Source organism: Panicum virgatum, chromosome 1K, assembly GCF_016808335.1.
Source record: "Panicum virgatum strain AP13 chromosome 1K, P.virgatum_v5, whole genome shotgun sequence".
NCBI lineage: Eukaryota > Viridiplantae > Streptophyta > Magnoliopsida > Poales > Poaceae > Panicum > Panicum virgatum.
This window is the reverse complement of record NC_053136.1, coordinates 9048973-9062771: the sequence shown is the minus strand read 5'-3', so window position 1 is coordinate 9062771 and position 13799 is coordinate 9048973. Positions and strand designations below refer to the sequence as shown.

The window sequence follows — 13799 nt, the reverse complement described above, 5'->3', positions numbered from 1 at the left end:
AAAAGCTAGACAAGACTTAGAACTACTTTGCAACCATCCTTCTCTTCATTTGTACTCACAAAATGGGAAGTGGAAGAAACCAAGGGCACCATACTGTATTGATAAGTCTGATAAGACCACAATTCTGAATTGGTTCCAAGAACTTAAGATTCCAGATGGGTATGCAGCCAACATTAGGCGTGGGGTTAATCTATTGCAAAAGAAGATTTTTGGTTTGAAAAGTCATGACTATCATATCTTCATAGAGCGTGTACTTCCTGTTGCATTCCGGGGGTTTCTACCTGATGATATCTGGACTTGTTTGGCTGAGCTTAGTTATTTTTATAGACAGTTGTGTGCCAAACAAATCAGCAAAGATTCCATATTGTCATTGGAACAAAATATTGCAGTTCTTATTTGCAAACTTGAGAAGATATTCCCCCCGGGTTTCTTTAATCCTATGGAACATCTAGTGATTCATCTTGCTCATGAGGCATTATTAGGAGGCCCTATCCAGTACCGCTGGATGTATCCATTTGAGAGGTGAGCCCAGAACTTTACATTGTACCTATTTAGTATGCTACTGTGAAGATTTACTAAATGTACTTTTACATATAGGTATATTCAGCGCATTAGAAAGAAAGTCCGAAATAAGGCTCGAGTTGAGGGCTCCATTGTTGAGGCCTGCCTTGTTGAAGAGGCTGCAAACTTTCTTTCACTGTATTTTAGATCACAAGTGCACTCTATTCGAAACAAAACACCTAGATGTAAGTAGCCAGCGGGCACAACAGCTAGTTGTAAGTAGCTGAATCTCATCTTACTTTCATGGTCAAGTGTGTTTCCTTCTCTGTGTATACTTGTTACTTTGTGACTACTAACTTTGTTATTTCCAGAATGACTACAATGAAGCCCTACAAGAAAAGTATCCAGATAATTGGCAAGAGCAATCTTTTGATGGGCAAATTGCATATGACATTGGTGGTGGCTTGTCCCATGGTCGCCTTGCAATAGGAAATGGTGCTGTCAAGAAGGCTTCAATTATTGATACTACTAAGGCAAGTCAGACAAGGCCATCAAACTCAAGGTAGATCCAAAATCTGTTCAGAAGGTATGAGGAGCAAGTCGAAAACAACCGACGCTTAACTCAACAAAATGCAATCTTGACTCAACAAAATGCAGCCTTGACTCGTCATGTGAAGCGGACTGATCGTGTAGTTGAGGTGCCATTCTATTTTTCTGTATTGTGTATCTGCAATTGAAGGTCTAAAAGGTCCATAATGTTGGTACTTCTATGCTTGCAGCTCATTGCTCAAAAGGTACAGATAGAGATACCACCTGACATGCTTGAGGAAGAAGAAAATGACATAGTAAGATTGTCATGGATCGGATTATTTTTCAATATATATATTGAGTCTGATTATTCAAACAGATTTCTTGTTAACTGAATATTCAAATATACCTGAATGTTCTTTCTTATCTTGCTGTGGATGTAGAGAGGGACTGGATATGGATCCTCTCATGCTTCAGCTAACTTGGACAGTAATAGCGATGGTCATTGAGTTGCCTGGTATGTTTGGTGATGGCTGCTATCTTTTGTTCATGGTCCCTTGCAGCATGGCAGAACCCCGCAAGCGCGAAGAGCGTCTTTTGTGTAGTATTTTCTGAGGTGGAGATATTTTGGTTTGCATCCAGCAGCTGCCTATTGCCTCTTTAGAACTTATGTACTGTACTGGTGTGCATTTTGCCATCCAAGAACCTTAGTGCTGACATTTGTTGGCATTGCAACTAGGGTATGCTGGTATATATGTAACATAGTGCTGTGAATTGTATGTATGTAACAGCAGCAGTGTAGCAACTTGTGTGCTGGGTGAACAAGCATTATTCCAGCAACTTGATGTATGACCTTTAAATCAGATCACCGTTAAACTTATCTCTACTGTGTGTGTGGATGTGAGCTAGTAGCTGGTATTGATTGATAAATGAGCTTACCTATATATATTGAAAAAATCCAGTGAAATTCTGGCAGCATTATACCGTATTACCATCACAGAAGGTCAACCCTGTTGGTTGCCGACAGAGAAGCTATTCGGTTCCCTGACACAAGATGGCCGGCGGTGAATACCTCTCCTGACGGTGAAAAACCGACGGGAAAAGTTTAAACTTTCACCGACGGTAGACCAACTGACAGGGAATCGTTCTCCCGACGGTTCACCAAAACACCAACGGGAAAGCCTTCCCTGACGGTTTCAACCGTCACGAATGCTTCCTGACGGTTTCCGTCAGGGAAAGCCTACCTTCCCTGTCAGTCTGTCCCTGACATAGCATCCATGACGGTTGCCGTGATGGTATATGGACCTTTCCGTGACGGTTTCGTCCGTCAGGGAAAAAGTTGGCTAGTGTAGTGTTATATTTTACCAATTATGTATTTATGTTAGGTTTTGCATATGGAAGACGACATGTAATTGCCAATTTGGTCTAATGTAGGTGTAGCTACCCTCACTCACTGTGAACTGAACTTCCACCTTACTGCTGTGATAGTGATTTCAGTGGAGAAGAAAATGGTACGTCTATCCTGTAATATAAGAGATTCTGATTGTGTACATGTAAATGGACAAATATGTTCAGGGGGGCGTATTGTCTGCACTTCTGTCCCTGCTTCAGCTTGAGGAGTCAAAGAAGACTGTTCTTCGTTGGGCATGGAAAGTATTAGGGATCATTGTTTTAAATATCTTTGCCAACAATTGATGGAGAAACAATAATAGACTTTACTTTTGAGTTTTTCTTTTTCTTTAGCATACACCTTCACCTTTATCTGTGACCAGTTTTTCAGTTGAGAATGAGATGTAAGAATATTGGTTGTATGCAGTCACAGAGGTCGGAACATTTCCCTCTTTTTTTTTCAAAAAAGAAGGCTCTCTCTTCTAACAACGTTATCTGAATTATCTTCTTTCGTATATATGTATTTATTTCCAGATTGCAGTATAGAAATTGAAGAGTCTGACATTAAAAATGGTAGTACAGCATCCTTTTACAGTGAAGCCTAGGTGAGTTTGGTTTACTTTATGTTGCTCGATCAAGATTAAAAACATTTACTTTACTTTACAGGTACCAGATACATGCACGGAGAGCAGAATGAATTGTGGCCTAGTAGGTTACAGGAGTCTTTGTAACACCTTAGATTCTGGCTCGAGTCCATGTGGAAGTGAATTTCTTAGAATTTAATGGTGTTGTACTTTCAGTTGTAAATGACGACATTCTGTTGATGGTGATGTGATTGTGGTGATTTCATAGATACTCATAGGGGTAGAGTTTGCATACTTATATTCATAGGGGTGGGTGGGTGCGCGTTGTGAGTGTCTGAATTGTAGTGTTTAATCGAAAAAATGTGTTATGCACAAGTTAACAATGTGACCATTATAAACCTGTTTTCTTAGTTAGGTAAGCCCTAGTTTTTGTTTTGAGGTAAATATTGTCCAATACTTGGACTTCATGCTAACTACATTTGCAACTCCTTTCCAGGTTCATTATGATGATTAATGTTCGATTGAAATAGAATTTGAACTTAGTTGTCCCCTTGGCTGTATGTACTTATTGAGTGTTCCTATGCTTTGCGTGATGCCTTGCATGGACAATGCGTACGTAAGCGTATGTAGCTAAGTTAGGTCGGATCAATCATCGTTTTTAGAAGTTTTTTAATTAGTTTGTTGATGATGCGACCATTATAAATCTGTTTTCTTAGATAAGCCCTAGTTTTTTTTTCTGAAGAAGTAAATATTCTTCAATATTTGGAGTTCATGCTAACTACATTGGCAGCTCCTTTCCAGGTTCATTGTGGTGATTAATTTGAACTTAGTTTTCCCCTTGGCTGCATGTACTTATTGAATAATGTTTATATGTTTGCCTGATATGTCTTGCATGGACAATACATATAGTAAGCACTATGAATATGATGTAGCCTCGAATTAATGCATACACTATATATAGTCCATACGTAAGCGTAGCTAAGTTAGGTCGGATCAATCATCGTTTTTAGTATTTTTTTAAAATTAGTTTAATTTGTTGACTTATCAAGCCACCATTCGATGTGATCACTGTCACTGTCACCAAATAATGCAATGCAAAGGTCGTGGTAGAAAATTGAACACAAATCCTTTTGAAATTTTAAAGCCGTATCTGGATCGCGGGATTTCCCCCCTCACTTCCTGCAGGATCAAGTGTTGAAACTTAATTAATCATCAAATTTCCACATCCAAGATGAACCCGAAATTTTGGGTATTTATGGCCTACCAATTCAAAGTTGCAAAACAAATTCTAGCAGAAATACAATTCATTAGCCTTCAAAGCACGCACGCAAAAGACCGGTCGCGACACTACGAAGAGTCCATGCCTGATAATAATCATCGTCACGATCTACGACAGGCTAGCTTAACTTGCACGCCTTACCTAGCTAGCACACCTAGCTAATCATATTCTATCATCATGAGACGGTTACTTCTCTAAATTTGACTACAAATAAAGTGAGGATTTGGCGTGCGACCGGTAACCGCATGCGTGGTTTGTCTCGCTCGTCAATGGTTGTTCATACAAGTTTCTTGGCAGGTGGACACAAGCCTGACCTTACATGCATGCCTCAAGCAAGTCAACATGCACCTTTCTACATGCGTGTAACGTCAAGGCATGCATGTTGAGATGATCGACCAATGCACGTGCATGCGAGGCGACGCGCCGGTAGCTAGGTGCCGCCGCGCGACGAGCGAGGCCGGGAACCCGAGCATCGTGCTCCGCCCGCGCCCACCGCGGGCCGCGCGCCGTGCCGTGCCGGCTGCCCAACGGAGCCGTGGCGCGCGCGATCTCCCTGCGCTGGGCTCGCCGCGCGCATGGGGCCGCGCGCCGAACTGCGCTGCGACTGCTGTCTCGATCGGAGCAAGATGGGAAGGTCATCCATGGCTGGGCCGGCGATGCTTCTGCTGCTCTGCACAGTGTGCAGACTGGCGCTCGGAATTACTGACGGTAACGCGCTGTTCTATGAAGTTTTGATGATGATGATGAGATCTTTGATCTTCGCGACCGGGGGTGAGGTTTCTTGGCGTGATCTCTGATTGATCTTTGATGAACGCAGGGCTGCTCCCGAACGGCAACTTCGAGCGCGGGCCGGCGCCGTCGCAGCTGCGGGGGACGCGGGTGCTGGGCTCGTCGGCGATCCCGTCGTGGCGGACGTCGGGGTTCGTGCAGTACATCCCGTCGGGGAAGAAGCAGGGCGACATGCTGCTGGTGGTGCCGGAGGGCGCCCACGCCGTGCGGCTCGGCAACGAGGCGTCGATCCGGCAGCGGCTCCGGGGCGCCGCCCGCGGCGCGCGCTACTCGCTGACGTTCAGCGCGGCGCGGACGTGCGCGCAGGCGGAGCAGCTCAACGTCTCGGCTTCCGGGCAGTCGGGCCTGCTGGCGATGCAGACCATGTACAGCAGCAACGGGTGGGACTCGTACGCCAGGGCCTGGGTCGCCGACGCCGCCGGCGAGGTCGAGGTCGTCATCCACAACCCCGGCGTCACCGAGGACCCCGCCTGCGGCCCGCTCATCGACTCCGTCGCCATCAAGACGCTCAACCCGCCGCGCCGCACCAACAGGAACCTGGTGAAGAACGGCGACTTCGAGGAGGGCCCGTACATCATCCCGGGGACCAAGTGGGGCGTGCTGATCCCGTCGCGGGTGGTGGACGACCACTCGCCGCTGCCCGGGTGGATGGTGGAGTCGCTCAAGGCCGTCAGGTACGTCGACGGCGGCAGCGCCGCGGTGCCGCGGGGGCGGCGCGCCGTGGAGCTGCTGGCGGGGACGGAGAGCGCGGTGGCGCAGGTGATCCGCACCGTGCCGGGGCGGCGGTACGCACTGTCCTTCACGGTGGGGGACGCCGGCAACGCCTGCCGCGGGCAGCTAGCGGTGGAGGCCCACGCGGGGCGGGAGTCCGCCAGGGTGGCGTACGAGTCGGCGGGGAGCGGCGGCGCCAGGCGCGCCGTGCTGCCGTTCCGCGCCGCCTCCGCGCGCACGCTCCTCGTCTTCTTCAGCTCCTTCTACAGCACCAGGAGCGACGACATGAGATTCAGCTATGCTTCAAATCTGTATAACTCACTAAAGAATGAATCCGTTTATATTTTTTTTTGGAAGTTTGCAGTCTGAGTTCATCTTTTTTATTCAATATACAATGTTGACATGCCTTCATATTGAAAATTTACAGTAGCTGCAGACCTGCCATTTGTTACTGCAGCCTGGAGCTTCCTGCTGAGCACTATTGTCCTTTTATTGAACTCAAGTCAATATTTCTCTATGGCCTTTGTTTCTGTGTGTCAGCTGGCGGTTACAGGAACATGAAAAATGTTGGGAAGGGTTCGATTTCAAATATGAAGGTTCAATCAAATCACGTGGTTTCTTTTATACACATACGGTTTAAAATTAATTCGTTGCAACAACCTTATGTTGATGAGCTGGGTGAAGGGACGAGGTATAAGCGTTAGATGGTTCGGCTCATTTCATCGCAAGAGGAAAAGAAGGTATCCTAGATTGATGATATCCTGTTTGGCCTTTCATGTATTTATCTACTATATTCGAAATAAACTAGTATAACTTTATATCTGGAGATACTATTTTTACAATCACTCAGTATCTGTTTTGGTTTGATTCAAATGGAAAAGATGTTGCACTTTTTGGAGAGAAAAAAAACAAATGTGATGACTTCTTTGCAGCAAAGCGCTTCACAGTCGTGTAGGTCAAAGAATGCAATTGCTGAGATGATTTTCAAGCTTTTTTTTTCCTCTCGTAATGGTGCCTGTGAATGGCCACTGAACGGAAGACAAATGTATTGGCGAGAATCATGCTTCCAAGTATCACAAATTAAACAATCAATTATGCAGTGCATTTGTTATCTTTCCTGGAGTATTGTCCAGAAATAACTATGCTACAACAACTGAACAGTGCATATTGATGATATTACTTATTTCATTGGATGAGAAGTAACGTTTTTCCTAAAATGATGGTGGGGAGCTTCATCATGTGATCTTCATTACAGAAAATGTATGTTTAGTGAAATGCAGCATGTGTTATGTGCGGTTTTGTGAGAAAGTGTTTATTTGTGCCAAACTCCTAGACAACGCTGCGGCTCTCTGTTGAAGCATTTTAGGCCTAGTTTGGACAAGCAAGGGCATGGCAACCCTGGGAAGATCTCCAATGGGTTCCCCCTCCAGGTGGGTGTTCCCTACTGCTATTTGGGAGTCAAGGGGTAGAAAATCTCAAGGAACAAAAATGGCTCTAAACAATCAGAAAAATCCTAAAAGATTCAGGGATACAAGCAAACTTGGGAGCTCATTGCATCAGTACTAAAATTTTGAAAAATACGAACCATCTACACTAGCATCCGTACATTAAATTATACTGTACTTTTCTCCATCAATAAATTTAAAAGCTATCTAATGGAGCAGTACATCATTGCAGATAAATCATTTAATCACATAACATCTCTATAGCTGACAGGAAGATGAACACAAAAGATGGATTGAAGAAAAACTATTTGATCACATAATATCTCCACGGCTCGCAGAAAATTATAACACAACAGATGGTTAAAAGGATCAGTACATCATTGCAGATAAATCATTTGATCACATAACATCTCCATGGCTGACAGGATAACCAACACGACGGATGTCTTCTAACATGTGAGAATAGACGGCTATTGACCAATCTCCTTCGCCTCGTTTGCACTGAAGACACCCGTGTGCAAATAGCACATAGTATGCATAGGGAATTCCCTTAAACATGCTCCAAACCACCAAAATACCTCTATTAATTGCGTAAGATACTACCACAACACACATTGGGAGTGCCCTGTTTTGTAGAATTTGAGTGACATGGCCATAAATAGAAGAATGGTAATGGCAATATGGCATTTTATCTGAACAGGCACATTTGCAATGACATGGAACAAATTAACCATAGAAAAATATGGTGCCCAACCTGCCACTAATATGGTAAATATTAGTGGCCTTCTATACCAGTTGGCACAGCCATAACACTTCCAACACCTAGGTTCAATAATAATAACAGACATAACTGTGCTTAAAGAAAATGAAAATTCATTGCATCATAACTGTGCTTAAAGAAAATGAAAATTCATTGCATAATGGACGACTTAGACCACTACAGCAGCATAAGAAAGATCAGAGATAGTTTGTCCTAGAGAAATTCATCAAAGGAGAACAACTGATATATTTGGTCTCAGCATGCATTTAATCGATAAAAGTTTCAAGTAGTCTTCAAAACAGCAATACCCCTGGCAAGAAACCATAAAGTTTCAAGTAGTCTTCATCACAGCAATCCCCCTGGCAAGAAACCAAAATCATACATGTGAGTCAACTGTAGCATGAGACTCCATTTTGCAAAAAAAAAAAAAATCAAGACATATTTTTCCAGAACATACACCATACCATGTAGTTATCTTCGATTCCAGCGACATCATCATCACTATCAGAGGACATTTCACTTTCACTTTCACTTTCACTAATCTCCTGATTTTTATATGGTTCAAGCTCACCATACTTTTCCAACGCAAACTTTAAGGCAGATTGTCGAATCTTCATGGAGGTACTAATGGAACCACCAGAATTATGCTTCAAGTTCCTAATCAACCACTCAGCCTCCTTTCTGATACCCTGATGGAGCAAATTAAATTGATCAAACTCATGTAAAACAAACATCAGACAAGTGTACCAGAATGTGGTTGGGTATAGGCAGGCATGCACGCACCAGAAGGGCAGCAGCAATAGGACAAGACCACTTCCGGCGTGAAATAAAAAGTTTAGCGGCAACAGTGCGGATGTTATTGCACAAGGTGAACTCATCATCGGAAAAGATACGGCGTCCATGCCTCAACCATTCAGATATCAACTCAGCTTCCATAGCAATACACTTTGAAACCATCATTTTTTTTCCGGGGCAAATAACCGATACAAGAAACTAGTGAGCCTCTCTTTCAATCATTAACACAGAATCAATATGGTAATCAATCAGTCAAACTAAAATAAACAGCCAAGAGATTGAGATGTACCTCAGCAGCATCAATGCCAAATGGATGTTCTATTTCACCTTTTTCTTCAATCGCAGTACATAAATAGGTACCAATGTAATGAGCCACTGTGCCAGCATTGGTATTAGAATAGGCATGTGAAGCAACCCACAAGGATCTCATGCTATCCTCCTTCTCCAAACACTTTCAAAGAAAGAAACCATCATTACTTATGCATATCATTCCCAATAAGTACTTCAATGACAAATGGTGTAATTTAAGTGAATCCTGTTGTGCATATAAAGCTGCGGAGCAATTACAAAAACAGCCTCGTGGGCGCTGCAGTTAGCGTCACAGCATTCAGCCCAATGAAAGAAGCAACAGTGCTGGACATAGGTTCAAACGCTTTAAAAAGGTGAAAATACCCAACGAATTGTTTCATAGAGAAGCCCCATTTGGATTGGAGGTGTCTGTACAGAGAGTATTCCGCATTGGAAGATTTGACTGTACCAGAATAGGGCTTTTCTCATGACAGTCTAATAATAATTATTTGTTTCCTATTTATTTGGCACAAAATGGATCACACGGTTGCATCCAGTGTCCGCAAAAGTACGTTAACAATAGTTATCATATTTGCTAGCACTTATAGTTGGTATGAATCATGTATTAGAGTCAGCAGTAAATTTGTATTGGGCAAATCCAAGACTTACAATTTTAGCATAATTTCTTTAAAAGAATTACAAATTTCGAATAGTTTCGTGACCCGACACAGCAATTTTGTACTGATTTTATAGAGATAAGCAGAGAATTGAGTGGGTTACCACGGAGGCAGTATCAGCAAGGGATGCAACAGGAGCAGGACCTCTATGAGAGTTGTAAAACCAGTGAAGGTAGGCATCGTACTGCAGCAAGGCAGGTGGACTTGTGTTTTTCAAGTCACAAGGAAGTAGCCTGTCCATTTCCAGTAATTTGAATTCATCTGATTTCGCCATCGGGAAGCCACGAGAGGATATTTGAAGGGGCAAAAAAAAACAGTTAATGTGGTGAACGGTAGAGGGAAATTAAGCAAACCAAAGGAAAAGATGCTCAAATAACGAATCATTACCAGGGAACTTTAAAAGCCCCAGCGGCGGTCGAGAAGATGAACCTCTGTGCGTCGCCTCAAGATTGGAGACTTGGGCAACTTGCCCTGGACCGCCCGATGCACCTTGGATGGGATGGGCATCGGATCTGATCTCGCACCTGTCCGACATTGGCGCAGCTTCAACCTTGCTCGAGGAGATTAGGGTTTGACAAGTGCGGCGCGGGGTGGCACGGGAACGGCCACGCTTAAGTTTACTGATGGAACTCCCCATGGGCGCAGAGCGCCGGATCTGGCGTCGCCTCTCCCCAAGTCGCAGTCGCACAGGACGGGGATGGGAGAGAATGAAGCGAGTCAAGCGATGGAGACGGAGAGGGAGCGGAGGAAGGAGAGGACGACGACGGCGCGACGGCTTCTCCATGGGCTCCGGCGGATCGAGTGCGTGCGCAGTAAAAATAAATGAAAGGTAAAAAATTGTATGGCATCTATTGGAACAGACCTACAGCACCCGAGACCCACAAATGGGTCGCTCTCTCTCCTCGACCCAAATCGCAGCCGCGACAGGGAGCCGCTGTCGAGGCGGGGAGCGCTGGCAGGGCGGCAGCGGTGGAGAGCGGGGCGCGGAGGAGCTGGCGGCGAGGAGGAGCCGGGATCGAGCTCGCCCTGGCCGGCGGGGTCGAGCTCCCCCTGGCCGGGCCTACCTGGGCTGCTTGGGGCTGTGGTGGTCCCCATGGCAGCGAGGAGGCGAGACGGGCGGCAGCGTGGGCGCTCCTCGCGACGACAACGACGAACAGGCGGAGCTCCGAAGGGGGGGTCCTGTGGGAAGAGGGGAAAGCAGAGGATGAGGACCGGAATGGGTCGAGTAGGATGAGGGGGTGCTGTACGTGCGAGGAATTGGAGAACCGCTTGCTGGAGACGACGAATTTCGGCTGCCGGCGGTGAAGAAGGTGGAGGAGGCAATAATAGAGGAAGGGGAAGAAATTGAATAGGCGGAGGCTCATCCTGATGTGTGACGAGGGAGGGAGGGGAGGCGCGCCGACCTGCTGCGTGGGGGAGGAGGTGCACGCGACCTGCTGCATCGGCGGTGGGGAGGCGAAGGGCGCCGGCGCTGTGCCGTCGTCGGCGGTGGGGAGGCAGGCGCAAGGCTCGGTTTGCTGTTGGAGTCTTGGAGAAGCTGAGTTTTTGGCCTCGACCCATTTACTGTGTGCATGACCCAAAACAAAGAATGTGAGGCCGTGTTTGGTTCCCAAAATCAAAATTCCAATTTTTTCCCGGCACCTGCATGGAACCTAATTAGGATGTAATTAGGTGCTAAATTGCTACAGTAATGCTACAGTAAATAACCTCTAATGACAGATTAATTAGGCTCATTAGATTCGTCTCGCGATTTACAGACGAGTTCTGTAATTATTTTTGTGATTAGTCTATGTTTAGTACTTCAAATATAGAAAGATGCCTTTTTAAAATTTTTACAACCTGCAACCAAACACGGCCTGTATCGTTATTTGGTTTCCACGGTTGGAGATAGTCTTATCCTTGCATGTACTGTACCTGACTCCTCTTCCTCCAAAGCAAAGTTTAAATCAATGTTTGATGCTGCTGTAGGTGCAATGAACCCATCCTCTTCATGTACTGTTGATGATAAAAATAAATGAAGCTTATGTTGATGATAAAAATAAATGAAGCTTATGTTGATGATAAAGGAAGACCATTCAAGGACATAAGGTGGAGTATTGATTAATGTTGTAGTTCCAACATAAATATCAGAATTCACTTTCTCAAGCATTAGTTTCATGTCTTGACTTTCTTATTTCATTCCTGATTGATAACCTTTCACAACATAATTATGTATGGATGCATGAAAACTGTATGTAATGGTCCAATAAATTGTCTAACCTGGTTCATATGTTGCCATGTTGAGGTGCAAAGATGGTGCTCCATAAGCAGCTCCCATGGGGTAGGCTCCAGCAGGAGGTGGGTGGTCCTGGCCATGAAGTAAACCTCCAAAAGGGTCATCTTCTTCATCATCTGTTGGTGGAAAGTTGAGGTCCAGACCCATGGAGGGAGGCGTGGAGTTGCTGGAGGGAGGTGTGGAGTTGTGTTGCTTTTGGAACTTGTGGTCCACACGGTTATATAGTGCCGCTGCTTTTTTGTTTCTTTGAACTTGGCGCCTCAATTTTGGCGGTCATGTGAAAAGTGCAGTGCTGGAATGTGCTGAAGGAGTTGTTGGATGTGCTTTTTTTATTGCGTGGGATGCCTTTTGTACTCCATTAATGCTGGTTGTGCTGGACGCTTGCACAGAGTGCCCTATTGATGAACTGAGGGCACATGCGTAATTTCTCCCTATGAATGTTTCTTGACTTTAAATGCTAGGAGTGCTAACATTTGAGGACGGAGTGAGTGATTGCGAGACGAATCTTTTGAGCCTAATTGCATCATAATTTAACAGTGTGGTGCTACAGTAAACATTTGTTAATGATAGATTACTTAGACTTAATAAATTGAAATATGTAATTTATTTTGTTATTAGTCTACGTTTAATAGTTCAAATGTGTGTCCTTATGCTTCAAAAATTTTACATCTAAAAAACTAAACAAGGCCTTAACCATGTTTAGTTTCCAAAAATTTTCCTAGAGTATTTATCAAATTGAATCTTCGGACACATGTATGGAGCATTAAATGCAGTTGAAAAACATAACTAATTATAGAGTATAACTGTTTCTTACGAGATGAATATTTTAAGTCTAATTAGTACATAATTAGACACTAATTGTCAAATAACAATGAAATGTGATACAGTATCAAAATTCAAATTTTTTTGCGAACTAAGCACAACCTAAAAAAGAAAGGGTTGTCAAGAGCTATGACTTCCAACTCCCACTTAAGAGCTCATTTAGTTAGGTTTGCTGAGGTTGAATTTACTCGTCCGGATTACTTTTCAACTTATATTAGTGTATAATCATAAATACTCGAATTTTGGGGTTACGATATATTGTTTTCACAGCGGAGGACCAGTTTTGTCAATCTCAATTTCTATCAATATATTCCAGTTTTTCCTAAGGTATTGATAATGTACAGCATACAAAGCGTGGTCTGTACTACGTTTCAAGAAAGAAAAAATATCATTGTTTTCAATTGGCGTTCCTAATGCTCAGTTGTGTGGGATATAGTTTTTTTTAGAACACAGTGCAACGCAGACGCTCACAACACGCACGCACACTCACTCTTATGAACACATGTACGCAAACCCTACTCCTATAAGCAGATCCGAAGGACTGGGCCGGCAGCTTTGGAGATTCCCGAAGTCACCATTGGCACTTCATTGTCGATGAAAACGTCGCTTACCACTTAAAGCATAATGTCAGAAAATTCTGAAATAAATTCAAAAAAATGCGGAGGATATAGCTAGGCTCGTCGAACAAACAAGAGCTAATTTGCTTGCCATCGAAACATTGAGGTGTTCACTCGAATTTGGATATGCAAGCCCAGCCCAAAATACTTGAATGGAAATAAGTATGAAACTAAATTGAAAGCGCGTTTGTCTTCGAGGTTGGGCTGGTCCGTAACAATGCCCAAGTAGGCGGGTTTTTTTATTTTTGTTTTTGTTTTTTACAAAAATATATTTTCGATTTGAAAATTTACAGGAATATACCCGGCCGCGGGGCGGTCGGGATCTGCCCGCCCGGCAGG

At 44.2% G+C, this 13799-nt stretch overlaps 2 protein-coding genes and 2 long non-coding RNA genes across 4 annotated transcripts; 3 read left to right on the top strand and 1 right to left on the bottom strand.

Moving 5' to 3' along the window:
• The first annotated feature begins 1050 nt into the window (after window positions 1-1050).
• Window positions 1051-1626, top strand: LOC120651177. Its single transcript, XR_005665977.1, has 3 exons — window positions 1051-1199; window positions 1281-1346; window positions 1473-1626. It is a non-coding gene; the product is annotated as an uncharacterized LOC120651177 (long non-coding RNA).
• Window positions 1627-4709: 3083 nt separating this feature from the next.
• LOC120651173 lies at window positions 4710-6178 on the top strand. Its single transcript, XM_039928580.1, has 2 exons — window positions 4710-4989; window positions 5099-6178. Exons 1-2 carry the CDS (start codon window positions 4857-4859, stop codon window positions 6148-6150), a joined length of 1185 nt encoding a protein of 394 aa, XP_039784514.1. The 5' UTR covers window positions 4710-4856; the 3' UTR covers window positions 6151-6178.
• A 1753-nt stretch (window positions 6179-7931) lies between these two features.
• On the bottom strand, window positions 7932-11258 carry LOC120683763. The gene is made up of 7 exons (XM_039965868.1): window positions 11150-11258; window positions 10134-10925; window positions 9850-10007; window positions 9071-9232; window positions 8770-8931; window positions 8451-8675; window positions 7932-8345 (listed from the first exon to the last, which is right to left on the bottom strand). The coding sequence occupies exons 2-7, from the start codon at window positions 10528-10530 to the stop codon at window positions 8280-8282; spliced, it is 1170 nt and encodes a 389-aa protein (XP_039821802.1). The 5' UTR covers window positions 10531-10925; window positions 11150-11258; the 3' UTR covers window positions 7932-8279.
• A 512-nt stretch (window positions 11259-11770) lies between these two features.
• Window positions 11771-12113, top strand: LOC120651172. The gene is made up of 2 exons (XR_005665974.1): window positions 11771-11834; window positions 12039-12113. It is a non-coding gene; the product is annotated as an uncharacterized LOC120651172 (long non-coding RNA).
• The last annotated feature ends 1686 nt before the right edge of the window (window positions 12114-13799 follow it).